The following is a 15,777-nucleotide window of genomic DNA, read 5'->3' on the forward strand; positions in this document are numbered from 1 at the left end:
AACACACAAATATTTGTGGACCTCTGAAATTGTGGAGTGACTCTTACTCAGCAGTTTCCTTGAAATGCAAGGGATGCATACAAAGATGTCTTTTGTTTTAATCACGATAGAGGATATAAAATAAATATACATGACTTTCTTTCTCATTTAACAGTCATTTGTACAGTGGAATTTGGACAACGTCACAGAAAGCAGCTCAATAAACGCGTTCTATTACGTATTCTATTTTCCTGTGGTGAGCTATTGCTGCTTTGTATAGAATTGCTATGGAAAGACAAGACATTGTAGACCATGTGAATATTTAAAACCTAAGGTGGACAGACAGTCCGCCCTGCAAACAATTCCGCTGTCTCAGTTCACGGGGCGTTTACATCGTAGCATGCAAGACGGGAAAGTGGGACACTGGCCAAAAAATGTCTTTAAATGTCCAACAGCCATAGAACATATCTCAGAGGGAGCACTGTCCTTCTCTGTACAAACCGTCGACAACAACAATTTCTCATCATTTCCAATGAAAAAGGTCAGGCACATGCAAATACTATCAAAAAGGAGGAAAGGGGATATTATAATACAAGCGTGTACTTGTGTGTATGTGTCCATATCTACAGTACATTATTTAGTGTCCAAAGTAAGACATTTTAAAAACATTTGAATTTACCAACATGTGAGAAATACCAGGGCATCAAAAGACGACAATTGCATTGAAAGCTCAATGTAGTCTTTTCTAAATGTGACCCAGCTAAAATTCACTTTTCAATAAAAAAAAAAATAGCAAACTGCTACATGATAACAAGAGGGAACGGGGAAATGTGTTGGAAGGAAGCACGAGAATACAAAAGGACGTATCCAAATTAAAAAACAAAATTAAAAAAAACATTGATGGGTTACTAACAAAAGGCACCATCCACACCTCCCCTTTAAAAATAATAATACAATGTGGAATTCAATGTGTTAGATCTTGTTTCTACTGTATATTGAGGTGGTGTTAACACATTCAGTAACTATTGTAGTAACAAATCCGACAGGTCCCTTTCAACAGCAACTGTATTAAGGCAGAGGAAAGTTTACAAAAAATGTTTACTATTCCTAGATGGACACAATAAATATACAATGTATATATATATATATATATATATATATATATATATATATATATATACATATATATATATATGTATATATATATATATATATATATACATATATATATATATATTAGGGCTGTCAAAAATAAAGCATTAATTCAGGTGATTAATCCCCAAAAATTAACTCAGTTAAATATTTTAACTCAGTTAACTCAGTTTGATTTACTTAATAATTTGCATACTTTGCAAATATTGTGCCATATTAGCTGTCTTTAGCACATCTCAGAACAAAACATGGTGTTTAAGTTACCACTGGACCTTGCTAACCAACACTGCTGGAGTGTGGCGCTTGTGGGCAGTTTTGAGAAATGTTTCTAAAATAAATGTCTGCAAAGATGTATCCATTTAGATTGTATTCAAGAATCCAAGAAAGTCATTAGAACCGTCTTTGAATTAAATATACTTCGTATTTGGTGATTTTTCCATCAATTCCAAGATATTAGATAGTAAATATCTGTTATAAGCTTCGCAAAAAATAGTAGTTGAAAAATGTGATTAATCATGATATTTTTTGTGATTAGTTAAAAAAAATCAATCACTTGACAACACTTATATATATATATATATATATATATATATGTATATATATATATATATATATATATATATGTATATATATATATATATATATGTATATATATATATATATATATATATATATATATATACGCGCACACACACACGTGTATTTCTTACAATAGTTCATTTAGGGTGCATTAAAAAAAAATACTAATACAACTTTGGACAACTTACACACCTAGTGATGAAAATATACATGTCATTCATGAAAACAAAACCTCAACAAAAGAAGAAGCTTGAGTCCGGCAATTAGATTTGCATAGAAGTTGTCTGACATATACTGTACGTTCTCAGAGGAGGAATCGACACTAATCGACAACTGTCTGATCTCTGCTACTTACAACACTGAACCGAGGAGTATAAAAACCTTTAGAGGTCTTTTGGTTTCGATCCTCTCGATTATTAAACGACCATGCTGCGTTTTCTCTATAAAAGTGCAATTGAAAAGATCCGTCTTCCAAATCTGAGGGAATATAAGTGTGTAAGACTCATCACACTCAGAACTCCCCAGCTGTTTGCAGATAAAAAATTTGGTGCAAAAATCTTTAGGGCTGTTACAATTAATGAAGAGTTTCAAATTCAAATTGTGATGAAAACGTTTTTTCTTATACACTTTCAATGCGGCAGTCAAGTCCAATTCTCTTGTTAGCCACTAGGTGTCAGCGTTTCCTCATTTTATTTACTTAAGGCTCATCTGCCCCTTGTCCCCCTCCAAATAGTATTACGTCATTGAATTGGGTGCTCTCCTTAACACAACACGCATTAGCAGGCGTACTAAATTCAGATGAAGCTTTTAAGGGTACGTTTTGAAAAACGTATTTGGGCCTTAAATAATATATATAGGAGTAATGAATTCAAACCTAAAATTATGCTTTTAAAAAAATGCACTTAGGGCGTTAAAGAAGCTACTCTTGTATGAATATGGCACGATCAACTCATCAAGCAGGAGCAGTCTTAAGAAATTGTCCCATTCCCGCAAGTTACTTGTTCATACTGAACAAGACAGCAAACTTAAAATGTCCGCCTAGCTCTAATGCACTGGAACCATGTGATTTAATAATCTTTGTTTTACTCTGCTGGTCTCAAGGTTGGCATTGCAACTAGAATCCGTTCTCTATTGCCTTACCTGGATGAACAAATGTTAAATAAATAAATCACCAAGCAAAGAAAGTGACGGATTAAATATTATTTTACATTCTATTCTCGTTTTACATATATAATAACTATTTTGGCTGCTGAATATTAGCAGACACTTAATATTGAGGGGGGGGGGGGTGATATTCTGACTTTGTATCCCAATTTTGCAAGTTCATAATTGATCCCCCAAAAAGGGACAGCTGTCACTCATCCTGTTGCATTAAAGAACACACCATTTTTAAAAAAAAAAATATGATATGGTCCTGACCAAACCTGTGTGCGGCGTGCTCGGCCTTAGGGGCAGGGAGGGTCGTTTGGGCCCACAAGCGTTTGTTTCAGCTCTTTTGCAGATCGCTTAGACAGTCAGTGCATTTCTCGTGAGTCAAAAGGTAAAACATGCATAAAACACCCACTGGCCCGCACTCTCACACACACACAGCAATAATAATACAAAACAATTTGACATCAGTCGGTAACAGTCTCATGAAGCACACAAGGGGAGGCGCTGACCGTTAGCTGCCCTGTACGTTTATGCGCACGTTCGAGTTCATGGCGGGATGCAAAAGTGTCCGCTTGGCAACCCAAAAACGAGAACACACTCCCAAACGCCTCCAGTTTGTGGCCAAGCAGTGACTGGTGAGTGGATGGAGTGGATTCGAATGTACGCGACTTGCAGTAAAAACACTTTGCTTCTGTACATTCGAGCTCTGAATACAGGAACCTCAGAAGAACACTGTTAAGTTAAATTGCGCATTCAATATTTCCCTGCATTTCTTTCTGTCTATTCAATAAATGTCTTTTTCGACTTATAAGGACAGAGTAAGCTAATTTACATTTGATTATCCAAGGATTTAGACGCCAATAAAGGGCTTTCCGTCCTGCGTCTTGACCGTCCCCGCATGTAATATTTACACTGACATCAAGCTTGAAAAGTAACGAATCAAATAGAAAAAGGTGCGATATAAGGTCAAGATAGGAGCTGCGATCCTTCCTCTTGAGGAACGATAAGTGCCATACGTTCGGAGTACGTGTCTCGCCTTCACATATATATTACACCAAAAAAGTGTCAGCAGCCCAAAGAGGCAGTATTTGCTTTTTTTTTTTTTTTGGTTCATATGGGTTTGCCTTCATGTGACTATACGTCAAAACGCTGGAATGATGTAATGCCGTGAGAAACATCCAACTGGGATGAAGGAGCAACTTCCCGGTTACGTCCAATGGTGACGCCTGTGGAGGAGGTTCACCCCTCTGCTGGTTCAGGAGCGACCCGGTGCCTCAGTAACGATGGGTCTGATGGGAATACTGGGAGCTCTGTTGGGAGGACGACGTGTACCCCATGGTGCTCTGTGGCTGATTGGGACCTTGGACGTTGCTTTGGTAACCAAGGCGGGACGTGGAGTGCTGATGGACAGAAGTGTGAAGAAGAAAGCACAGGAGTGAGGAGGTCACTCGGAAACAGTACACCAAAATTCTGGCTCGACTCCGGGTCGGGTCCTGAGGAACAACTAATTTTACGAGGGCATCTTCCTGCTGTGTTTTCACTCATTGACAAGAATTATGTTGTCGAAATCAACATTTTATAGCACCATATTCTGTGTTGAATTCTGCCCATTCATTATGAAAACTAACAAAATAACTCTCAACTTTAAAAACGTTTTCAAAAATGAAATCTAATTTATTTTATTTTATTACTTATTACTTGCGGTGGCATTTGGAACAAAAAAAAGATGAGACTATGTCGATTTCCAAATATTTATGGACCTGACCATATTCACGGTAACATCCACGCATTATAATTTCCTATGGCCTATCTATGGCGTATTTTATATATATATATATATATATATATATATATATATATGTATATGTTTCTGTGACAAACAAGAGGTAATCCAAATTGAACAAATACATATTATGGCATGCGTTTGCATCCCTGTGTCGATTATGTCAGGATTGGATCAGATGGTTGTGAGGTAGTCTACGGAGATAAAATCAATGAGAGGGAAAAGTAGGACGACGACAGTGACAGGGATGTGCCACAGTGGTCCGCCGTTGGCTATGTCACTCAATAATGACATCTGCTGGGAGCTGACAGCTAGCATGTGCCACACGCAGCATGCCTTATACACAAGGTAGACATGGATGTATGGGATAGTGTTGCTCATATAGGACCGGCAAACAGAATTCAAAAGCACACACGCGCACAACCCAGAACTGTCAATTTTGATGCTGCGATAAGATGGAAGAAGAAAAGTGCCACGTGATGTGACTGCAGGACACATTGGCATGTACAGACAGCCCGTATCACTTGACTATTGTTGTCTGCTCGTCATGTGTCTGTATCACTTACAACGATACCGTGGTGCCTTGAGGTACAAGTTGAATTCTTTCTGTTGCCACATTTGTAACTCAAAACACTAATCTTATCGTTCCCCTTCCAAAGTAATAGTAATTTAATAATTAACAGACACAAACAGACAAATAGCACTTCTACTACTACTTGTGTAAGTAACTCAGTAAAATGCTGTGATGGTCATTTTTCAGAGAGGATAAAGAATATATGCCTCTGATTAATGTTATATTATGTGTTGCCCAACCAGTTGTGTTCAAATATCCGTCGTTCTATCAATGCTAATAGTTCGCATTTTGTGGCATTTACCATTATACGTTAGCATTAAGAAAGCCGGCCGTTCTTCTGGCACCATTGTTTGGATGTTACACGTTGTTTTAGAGTTAGTTTGACAGTTACCCGCAACTGGGACGGCTCGTATCTCAAAATGTATTGCATTTTTATACTATAATAGTACAAACTGTTACTAATAGTACAAACTGTTACTTGCAGGGGAAAGTAGTACACCCATCACATCACAGTGTGAACAGCGGTTTTCTGCAACAACATGTCCTTGCGCAGGAACCAAGCCAGTAGATGCCGCGGCTATCAAAGTGACGCCACAAACAAAAGCACAAGTAAGATAAGAGTGCTTCAAACATTTCAGGAACAACTGTGTCTACTTTTCTGCCTACCCTTTCAAAAAGAGCAAATTGTGCTTGCAAAGTTCAGTACACTTTGGACAATTCCTGGTTTGTTTGCATGAGCGTCAACTTGGTAGGCAGGACTTCTCGTTTTATTTGAAATTGTTTTTTTGTTTTTTTTCAAAGCACACGTGCCTGAGACGCACATACCTGGTACCTTGGTTGACAAATATAATCCGTTCCAATCGGACAAGTTCTAATCGTAACAGTATGCCCATATTAGGAAGTGCTGACATAGCAGCCTACCAGGAAGTAAAAAGTAAGGCTTCTCACTGATTTAGACGAGAAGACCGCACCTCAAATAATGAAAATTGAGGCACCAACTTCTATATGAATGGACTAAGAATTGTCCCATCTTACGTTGCCGTCGTCTTGGGGGCTGAAAACACATATTAGTGCGTGTTTTACACCAGGATCCCTCTATGAAGAAATGAGAGCCTCTCAAAGAACAAACTTCACGCTCACATTGCATTTGAAGTCAGTATCGTGAATTGTGATTTACAGAGGTTAGGTTCACATTTCTGAGGGAATTCTTTTCCATACGGTCATTGCTATTTCATTGTAACGCAAATTTATAATGACATTCTTACAGATGAAATGTTCATGTAGCGCTTCTCCCAGACTTTTAGTGCAACTATACACGCTGTGGCATTTTCGGCGTAGAGACATAGAGACAATAACAACGCCGCAGAGAAATCAATGCTTTCAAGTTGAGCGTGATTAGTGAGTGGCAACATAAGATGACCGCCGCTGGCTTCACTTCTCATTGCGCCGAGTAAGCGGCATTGTTCTGCTGCATTACATAAAGGTGGGAATTTGGACTTTTTTCTACCTCGGAGCATGATTGGTGCACTGGAACGTCCCATTAAACTGGGAGGTCTGTGTTGCAAAGTCGGGGGGGGAAAAAAGCACCTGGTCTTCACCGATTGGCAAAAATGCCGCAAAGAAAGGCTGGCGCTTGAGATTGAAACCCTGTACCTTTGACAGTGAAAGCTTTATACTAACCTGGTACTCTGACTGGAGCACCCCGGTGCCTGAAGAGGTACCAGAGGGTCCAATTCGAGGTTTTTTATTGGGGGGGCCTTGGTCTTGTCCATGTTGCAAACCCCCGCCAGCGTTGGCTCCCGTGGCTCCGGAGGTGCCATTGGTTTGGGTTGAGTTCTGCTGAGATGGGGCTTGCTGGGCTGCCGTTTGTTGCTGGTTCTGCGTCTGAGTCTGGCCTGTTGTCTGCTGGTGCTGTTGCGTCTGGTTCTGCAAGCACACAGGGCAACTGCTTACCAGATGAGCACAGAGTCCCCCAAAAAAAGATAAGAAAGAAAAAGGTCTGCCAGTGTCAAATGCTTTTGGCTACTCATCTGTAGTAGTCTTATTGTTCCATCTTGTGTTTGTGCTGCTTCACTCATTTACTGCCATTGACGGCTAAAGACGTCAAAGATCCATCTTTTTTTTTTTACTCAACTGGTAGTGAATGAGTTAAACAGCTTTCCACTGAAATGTCAATAATTGTGTGGCTGCTTTTAAAAGAAATTATTTCAAAATGTCCCTTGCCTACTGCCCGAAGATAGCTGGGATAGGCTCCAGCACCCCCGCGACCCTAGTGAGGAGAAGCGGTACAGATGATGGATGGATGGATATTTCAAAAGGGGAAAAGAACATTTTTTAAATGAGCATTAGAAGCAACCAGGTGAAAAAAAATATTTTGGTGTGATTCTAGTTCCTGCTACACCTACTACACACAAACCACAATTACAAATGCCAAATCTCCAGGCACTGCGCAACAAGGTCATGTGACTAACACACGTGGATCATCTGTTGTTATCCAGCATGCTGGAGGAGCTGTGGGCTCCCAGAGGCTCCACAGAGGAAACAATGCCTCTTTCTTTACCAGAGGTTAACCACTGGCACGTGTGCCACTGCTAGCCAAGCCGTGGCTCAACCTATGCAAGCTTGCATGCAAGCTATAAATCTGCTACAGGAATTTTGTCAACCTTTGCACAATTTCATGTTTGCTAATTTTGCGTGAACAATGCCCTAAAGTTGAAAGAATTTTTTTAACTTGGAACAAGTCATGTATTCTTCTCTGTTTAGATGCGGTTCCAGCAAAACTCATCGGTTAGCCTCTCATTGGTTCGCGGAAACAAAATCTATAATGCAGGCCAAATTTATACCGTTTACCGCATCAATACATCAAGTGTTATGAGAGGTTGTAAAATAAGAGTTAGTTTACTAACATAAATAATAATAATAAAAATTACCAAAATGTTTTAGTCTATTGCTGTGTGTGTCATTTAAATGACTGGATTTTAAGAAAATATTGTTTTCACGACTAAAATGTTACTGCGGACATTGCAGCATTCCTGGTAAAGAGTAGTATCATGCACCAGCCTTGAAAATAAGTTGTGTAACAGATATTCGGCAGGGGGAAAACAAATGTCGATGAACAGGATTGGGATTGCCACAAACAATTATTTTGCTAGTCGCCTAATCACCACAGTAGTCACAATTAGTCAACTAATCAGATCATAAGGAAATCGCAGCATATCACACCACCAAGCAGCTGCTCTTATAAAACCATCATTAGCTTGCAGCGTGAATTCTTTAAGGCATGTAAAAATTAATAATAAAGACAATTAAGGTAGTAGTACATTCAACTTCAACTAAATTCTGCAGCTTGTAGCGGCATTCCGGATTTGTTTCTAAATGATGGAGCAACTTAAATTGACCAACCTAAATTTATAGCTGTAAATGTTTTTTTAACGTAGAGGGCAGTGAAATCAGTTGAGGAAAATTAGGAAAAATTCTGTGCTTAAAAAAAACCCAAACAAACTGAAATTAACACATTACCTTTTCTGCTTTCTCCTCTGGTTCGTCTTCATTGAGAAACTCTCTCTTTGGGTATGGGATCTGGCACCCAGCAAACACACTGTAGGTACAGTACAAGACAAAGACTGGAGTACAAACCACCACAAAAAAAAGAAAAAAAGGAAGTTCTCGAAACATGTTGCTCTGGCTCACTCAGTGGTTGGTAGTGGGTCCTCCAAGAAGTACGGATCCTGCAGTGCTTGTTCTGATGTGATTCTTTTGGTGGGGTCCATGGTGAGCAGTTTATGGAGCTGAAAGCAGAGGATGAGAAGCCACTTATTGTATTTCTTCCATTTTTTTTATTATTGTCTCCACTGTAATACTCTGGAATTAAAATAAGGAGAAATCACAAGCATCAAGCAAGACCAGGAGTGTAATTTATACCTTGAAAAAACTGCATATATAATAATACAATTTTATTCATGCTTCTGTCTTGAAGTCTTTTTAAGTGTAGCCCGAATACACACTTGGACAAAATTGTTGGTACCCCTTTGTTCATGAAATACAAAACCACTTAGGTCACAAAAATAATTTGAATCTGACAAAAGTAATCATTTCCACGAGTTTTTTAAATATATTTAATAATGTGAAAGAAAATACTAAACAATCATGTGTATCTGGATATGCAGTATGCACTTACCAACAGAAAAACTTTGCTATCTGGTTTGACTTTATGTTTCTCCATGTATTTGATCAAGCTGCTGTTTGCATATCTGTAAGAAACAACAGGGATAAAAACAGCTGAATACAATTAGAAACTGGGTATTTAATTCAAAGGCGTTGTTGAAATTGATTTTGCTTCAATTAACCAATTTTAATGGATTGGACAAGCCCTAGATTTTAGCGCATGTGATGTACAGAGCCTTATAAATAGTCACAGCTGTGCAGAAGTCACTCACGTTGTTCTTCTGAAGTCTTTCTGAAGTGTTGGATATTCAGGCATCTTCCGAATGTCTTCCCAGTCTTTATCTGTGTCACACAAAATTGAAATATAAACATGGGTGCATTAACGACGACACATACTACATTTTGATTTCTTTCGAAACACAGAAGACACTCAAATAAGTAATAGTAATATTTGTTGTTTTATGCAGAGGATAAAGAATATGCACCTAATTGTATCATTGTATTCTGTCTCTATATGTTAATGCTGCTTGTGTTAAAGCATTTTTTTAAAGGGCTATAATTACCGCAATATCAATTCTCATTTTGTTAGCATTGTGTGGTGTTAGCAATGGCTAGCGGAAGACAAAATGCGTTTCAGTTACATACGCAACATGTCTTTGTTTTATGTTTAGTTTCAAAGAGAAACACAACTTAGTGTGGAAAGCACTAATTTTTTGGCGAGCGTTTTATAAAGTGTCTCTATTTCACAGATTTGGCCTTTTGCGGTTGAGTCTGGGACATATCCTACGTGCTAAACGGTGGTTGACTGTAATATCTGCTTTTATTTTATTTGAATTTTTCTCTTATTTATAATCGGTGTCTACCATTTCCAATTTTTTTGCTAGCAAGGCTTGACTGTGTATTGACAATTAAAAACATTTATAATGCTTAATGAAAGATGACAATAAATATGTACACTGTAGCTAAAATATTTAGTAACGGTGGAATGTTTTTCTAAATGTGAGTATGTGTTTGTTTGTTCGGAGTGCAGACCTGCGGGGTAACCCATGACACTGAATATCCTGTCCAGCTGGTCATGATGAAAGGGGTTACTGGTCTTGATGTCTTCCTGGCGACAATGAAAAATTGGCTCTGATGTAAGCAGCTCTGCGAAGATGCAGCCAATGGCCCAGATATCTGTTCACACACAATCACAGACAGACACGTGTTAATCGACTGTATAATTGGTGATGACACATTTCTGTTATGAAAACCCAGCTTTCTGCAATCCTTACACAGAACTTCACATCATTTAGGATTAGTGATAGACCGATTATCGGCAGATATTTGGCATTTTGACGATTATCGGCATCTGCTTTTTTATTTTATTTTAAACTTTCAAGGCAGATAAATTAAAAGCTGGTATATTTTTGGCTTGCTGCAGCACACATCTCTCTCTGCTGTGCTTGTGGCCCTGCCTGCAGAAGCAGATTCTCCTGCCCATAGCACTTCCTGGTTACCTTTAGCAGTCAATCAACTGTAAGCTTCTGTGAGCATAGGTAGGAAAGGCAACAGACTTTGCTGAAATTTTAATCAATGTCAGTCTACTACAACTAACTAATAGAAAACTATTTGCCGTAGTAAACTTTAAAGAGATGTTTGTTTTCATTGACGATAAGACATGTGGCAGAGCCTGGCAGCGCTGTGCACTTTTTGTTAGAATTTTAAAACCAAGTTGTGTATTTTCTAACATCTAAAAAAAGCTGCAACATGACGGAAATCACTAACATTGTTTAAATTGAAATGTGTTTAAATATGTGCTTCAAGGCATTTAAACTAAGTCGACTTTTGGAGTTTTTATTTTTCAACAAATTAATATTGGCTTGAAATATCGGTTATCGGCCTCCATGACTACTAATAATCGGTATTGATTTTGGCACTGAAAAAAAGCAAATTGGCCTATCACCATATTTAGGATAACATGAGTACCCGAAATTATGTGTAAGCTTGAAGTATTTCAACAAGTGAACATGCTGAACGAACATGCGCACTTGAATGAACGCGGAAGAGTGTCATACAGAATGAGGTGTCGCACTTTACCGACATACTTTACGTGTTGCCTCATGTTAGAGACAATAACAAAGCCGCTTATAGAAACATTCCTTTGTGTATAGTACTCTACAATTCCATCTTGTCTGGAGACACTCCAGACAGTACAGACTCACCAATAGCTTTGGTGTAGTGGCGGGCCCCTAACAGTAGCTCAGGAGCCCTGTACCAGAATGTCACCACCACGGGGTCGAGGTCAGCCAGTGGCTTGAGTGGAGAGTTGAAGAGTCTTGCGAAACCCATGTCAGCTACACAAAAGCAGGGGAAGGAGATAAGACAAACAAACTCAATATTTCCTTATGATGAGGCAGCGATTAGAATGTGACACAGGTTGGCTCCTTTTGTTGACAGCTCTGGGAAATGATTTCAAATGTTAGTTTTGATGTTAACATCGGGTTAACAATCACTCACTGGTGATGAGAGGGTATCATGTGTGTGGAAATGCACTCAAATTGAGGTCATTAAGTACGCAGCTTGCATTTTCAAGGAAATTCAATAAAAATATGCACAAGTGGAAAGAAGATTTAGATACGGCACACACACACACATCAAAAAAAATAATCAAACAGGAAGGCAAAACGGAGCAGTGTCAAGCTTAATGAGAAATTGATTATAAAATGTTGGAATTTTGAAAAATCTTTCATGATTCAACATGACAACGATTTAATTTCATTGGCCTTGGACACGCAGGATATTCATAGGGGATTTTTTTTAGAAACCCTGTATGTTATTACCGTGGTACCTCAAAGAAATTAAACAATAAAAGATACAGACTTCAGTGTATTTTGTGATATCAATCACTGATGATAAGCCATTTTTAAAATTGTATTGGCAATAACAGAACAAAAGTTATTATTAAGTTGCAATGTTTTATTGCTTATACTTTTTTAACTATTAGCTACAGTTTTTGCGCACTTAACAATTCAAATAAAATGAGGATCTTTGATGCTTTTCAGGACGTTCTAATTTATTTTCATTTCATTTATTTTCACTCTCATCCCGAAGAGCATTTGTGATGTCAGAGATCGTCTTTGTTGGAGTGCATCCCAAAAATGTGTTTGAAGCATAACGTTCCAAATTCCTGAATAGGTTAAGAAGTTAAGATTTATAATTTCAACCAATGAAGAGGTCAAGCCCCTCCCATGTTTTTTTAACCTGTCAAGACAGCGTAAGCACACCAGGACTCCCCCACAAAACTTCAATGACTTTAAAAAATGTGAAGGCACCTACGCCTGGGCAGGTTTCGACAGGTCAAGTGACAAATGACATGGTAGCGTTACAATTGCTAAGTGCCTTAAAGAGACAGACCCAAAGTTTCAAATGGGCATAGAGTTACAACCAAATAAAGTTAAACTAAATAATACTTAACATCTGGTCTGCTATACATTTGAATTAAATAGTCAAACAATAGGAAACGAAAACCTGGGTCAGAGTTCATCCAGAAAGAGAAAGAAATTCATGATAAATGGGATGTCGCAACGACTAAATACCAATGCAAAGGCGAGTACTGACAAGATCAACGGAAAAGGCTTTGCCAACAGTGTAAGACGTGTCGCGATTTAATGTGGAGAAAGTTCAATGTTGAACATCCCGGATGATTTTCTGAGGTTAATATCAAACACCTATCTCTTTTCAAATCAGTTGATTAGGATTAACTGTATTTTTAGCAATTATCAAAAACTGCACACATCCATTTTTTCGCACGTGAACCGCAAATCTTTTTTTTTTTTTTTTTAAACAAGAATATGTTCTATGCAGTTCCACTAATCAAAACACGGCATTCTGATTAACATTGCATTTGCGGAATATGAATTAAGCAGTAAAATCAACCCGTTTTTAGCCGTCTCTGGTTGCTCAGGTCTCTACAAATGACCAATCATGGCTCAGCTTCAGAAAACATGTGAGCCGTGATTGGTTGTTACCTGAGCAACTGTGATGTCATTTTCAGTTGACAAAAGTGACAAAATGGCCGGCCCCTGACAGGGCTAAAAACGGGGTGGATTTTGCTGCTAAACTCATATTCCACAAACGCAATATTAATCAGAATGCCATGTATAGACTAATGAAGGTGCATAGAATATATTATTGCAAAGATTTTGGGGGGTTGACTCCTCCTGTAACAAATAATATGGATTAATGAGCAGTGTGACAATATCAGCATACGCGAAGAGGCAATGTTGCCTTATACCTCAGAGAACTTAACAATCCTGTTCCCTTTGAATTTGCTGACATATTTTTAAACATTTAATGTATTTCAATATTAATGGGACGGCCGTTACCCGAAAGAAGAGAAGCTCGAAAAATCATCAGGGAGTTGTAGCCCTTTTAATGTTTGTCGCACGGAAGTGACATCTTCAAGCAGCAGTCAATAAAAAAAAGCCAGGAAATGACGTCGCTCCTCTGAGACGAGTTTGTGTGTGACATCGGCTTGAATGGCTCACCTGCTCTCCACATTTAACTTAGCCTGATACGCAACGCCAGGTAAAAAGTGCTTTTTTTTTTTTTTTTTTTTTTACTCCAGACATGAAAAAAAATATATACAAAGTATATTAAAAATGGTACACTGCAGTCCAGGGTTTAATGCTTCTTAGCAGGAATTCAACACACATTCAACTTCAGAAGTTGGAAAGTCTGTGGACTATTAACACCGTATCCCAGTATTATCAAAAAATATTTTTGTTGAATTTAGACTGCACAATGCTTACCTTGGCGCTTTTTACACATGTAAAACACATTCATTTAAAAAAAAAAAACTAATACTAAAACTAAGTGAAAAAACTAAAACAAACACGCACTGGAATATAATTCCAAATATATAAATGAAAATAAATTGAAACAAATTAAACTATAATAACCCTGGGCGCAATAAATACTTTCCAACTGTCCTCTCTAAATGACTTATCTCCAATCAATCTTTATCAAATTGATGGCGTTATGAAGAGCCCAAATGCGGATTTTATGTCTTGGACAATGCTGACAGCGTATCTGGAACTGTTTTGATGACATTGGCACTACTGTTTTTCCAAGCGTGGGAGACAAACCACAATAACTTTTTTTTTTAAGTATTACATTTATACATACATTTTTAGAAAATAGTCTTTGCTGAGGGTATCATTCTCATCAGAAAAGGATGACTTATAATCAGACACATTCTCCTCTGTCACTTTTGTTGTCAGCACCTCTGATAGAACTCAGTCATTATTAGTTTTTTTGTTTTAAACAAAAACTAGACTTGTGTCTTCTTCTTTCTAAATTACACTGTCGCAAACTAATACGTGTGCTACCATCTAATGGGCAGCAGTGGAATTACACCCTATATAAATTAAAGTACAACCGAAATACAATACAATACAAAACAACTTTATTTATAAAGTGCAGTTCACAACAGCTGGAGCTGTAACAAAGCGTTTTCCATTTGGTGTAAACTGTACAAAAAAAAATCTGAGAAAAGGCGTGATCGCACACATATAACCGGCAATGAGGGGTTTTCCTGTACATGGTAAATTCCATATGGCTATAAAAGCTATTCTCAGACATTACTCTAAATTTTAAACGCACTCCCATTATCCTGAACACAATTGTATGTCAACTGTGTATTGATATAATTACCGGTTTCACCTTCCTTACCACATTGTAAACCACCGGTTCACTGAGTGCAGCCAAATACTTACTGCAACAATAACACAGTACCTAGGAACTACTCTTCTTGGGATTACGGCACCAAAGCATAAACTGTTACCACCAAGTGGGAAAAAAAACACTCCGCTTTCTCTGTCAACAACGATAGGGCACAACGTTCAACGCAAAGAACGTACAATATAAGCAACCTCATTCTCTTCCTGTCTGCCGCCCAGGCCCTGGAAACTTCCACATTATGATCTAAGACCAAGCCCCTCCTTTTGATCCGCTCTCTGTGAACCGTTAGCCGCCTTTTCCCCAAAATAAAGCGTTTTGTTATACACAAAGCCAAGCGTACAAAACAAAATAAAGCATGACGATTACAGCACACCACGCGTCCTGCCACCGGCATCTTTGCTAGTGTGCACCTTCATTGCTACAGGGTGAGATGACGAATATATTTCTTCTTTCTCCTCAAATGCTTGACTCGACAGCAAAGAGAGAGAGTGTGCTACTGTTCTCATAAGGTTTTATCTGATGATCTCTATTTAGTATTTTAACATAACATTAATGTTTTGATAATAATCAGAAAAAGGCTCATAGTCAAGCATGACACCAAGAAAGATAACCGCTGAAATGAAAATGACAGAGTAAGCTTCAGCATTGGTCGAGATGAATCGATTAATCA

General features: G+C 38.2%; 1 protein-coding gene across 1 annotated transcript in view; it reads right to left on the bottom strand.

Annotated features, from left to right (window-relative positions):
• Positions 1 to 1,820: 1,820 nt before the first annotated feature.
• Positions 1,821 to 15,777, bottom strand: part of cdk19 (cyclin dependent kinase 19) — a 39,852-nt gene continuing 25,895 nt past the window's right edge. Inside the window, exons 6-13 of the mRNA XM_088286781.1 lie at positions 11,588 to 11,719; positions 10,416 to 10,559; positions 9,656 to 9,725; positions 9,397 to 9,469; positions 8,910 to 9,007; positions 8,739 to 8,817; positions 6,900 to 7,145; positions 1,821 to 4,262 (exon numbers count right to left, since the gene is read on the bottom strand). Of these exons, the coding sequence (XP_088142907.1) occupies positions 4,137 to 4,262; positions 6,900 to 7,145; positions 8,739 to 8,817; positions 8,910 to 9,007; positions 9,397 to 9,469; positions 9,656 to 9,725; positions 10,416 to 10,559; positions 11,588 to 11,719 (968 nt within the window). The 3' untranslated portion in view covers positions 1,821 to 4,136. The remainder of the gene's footprint in view (positions 4,263 to 6,899; positions 7,146 to 8,738; positions 8,818 to 8,909; positions 9,008 to 9,396; positions 9,470 to 9,655; positions 9,726 to 10,415; positions 10,560 to 11,587; positions 11,720 to 15,777) is intronic.

Source organism: Idiotropiscis lumnitzeri, chromosome 21 (assembly GCF_059441095.1).
Source record: "Idiotropiscis lumnitzeri isolate Australia: NSW breed Sydney's pygmy pipehorse chromosome 21, RoL_Ilum_1.0, whole genome shotgun sequence".
In the NCBI taxonomy this organism is placed as follows: Eukaryota; Metazoa; Chordata; class Actinopteri; order Syngnathiformes; family Syngnathidae; genus Idiotropiscis; species Idiotropiscis lumnitzeri.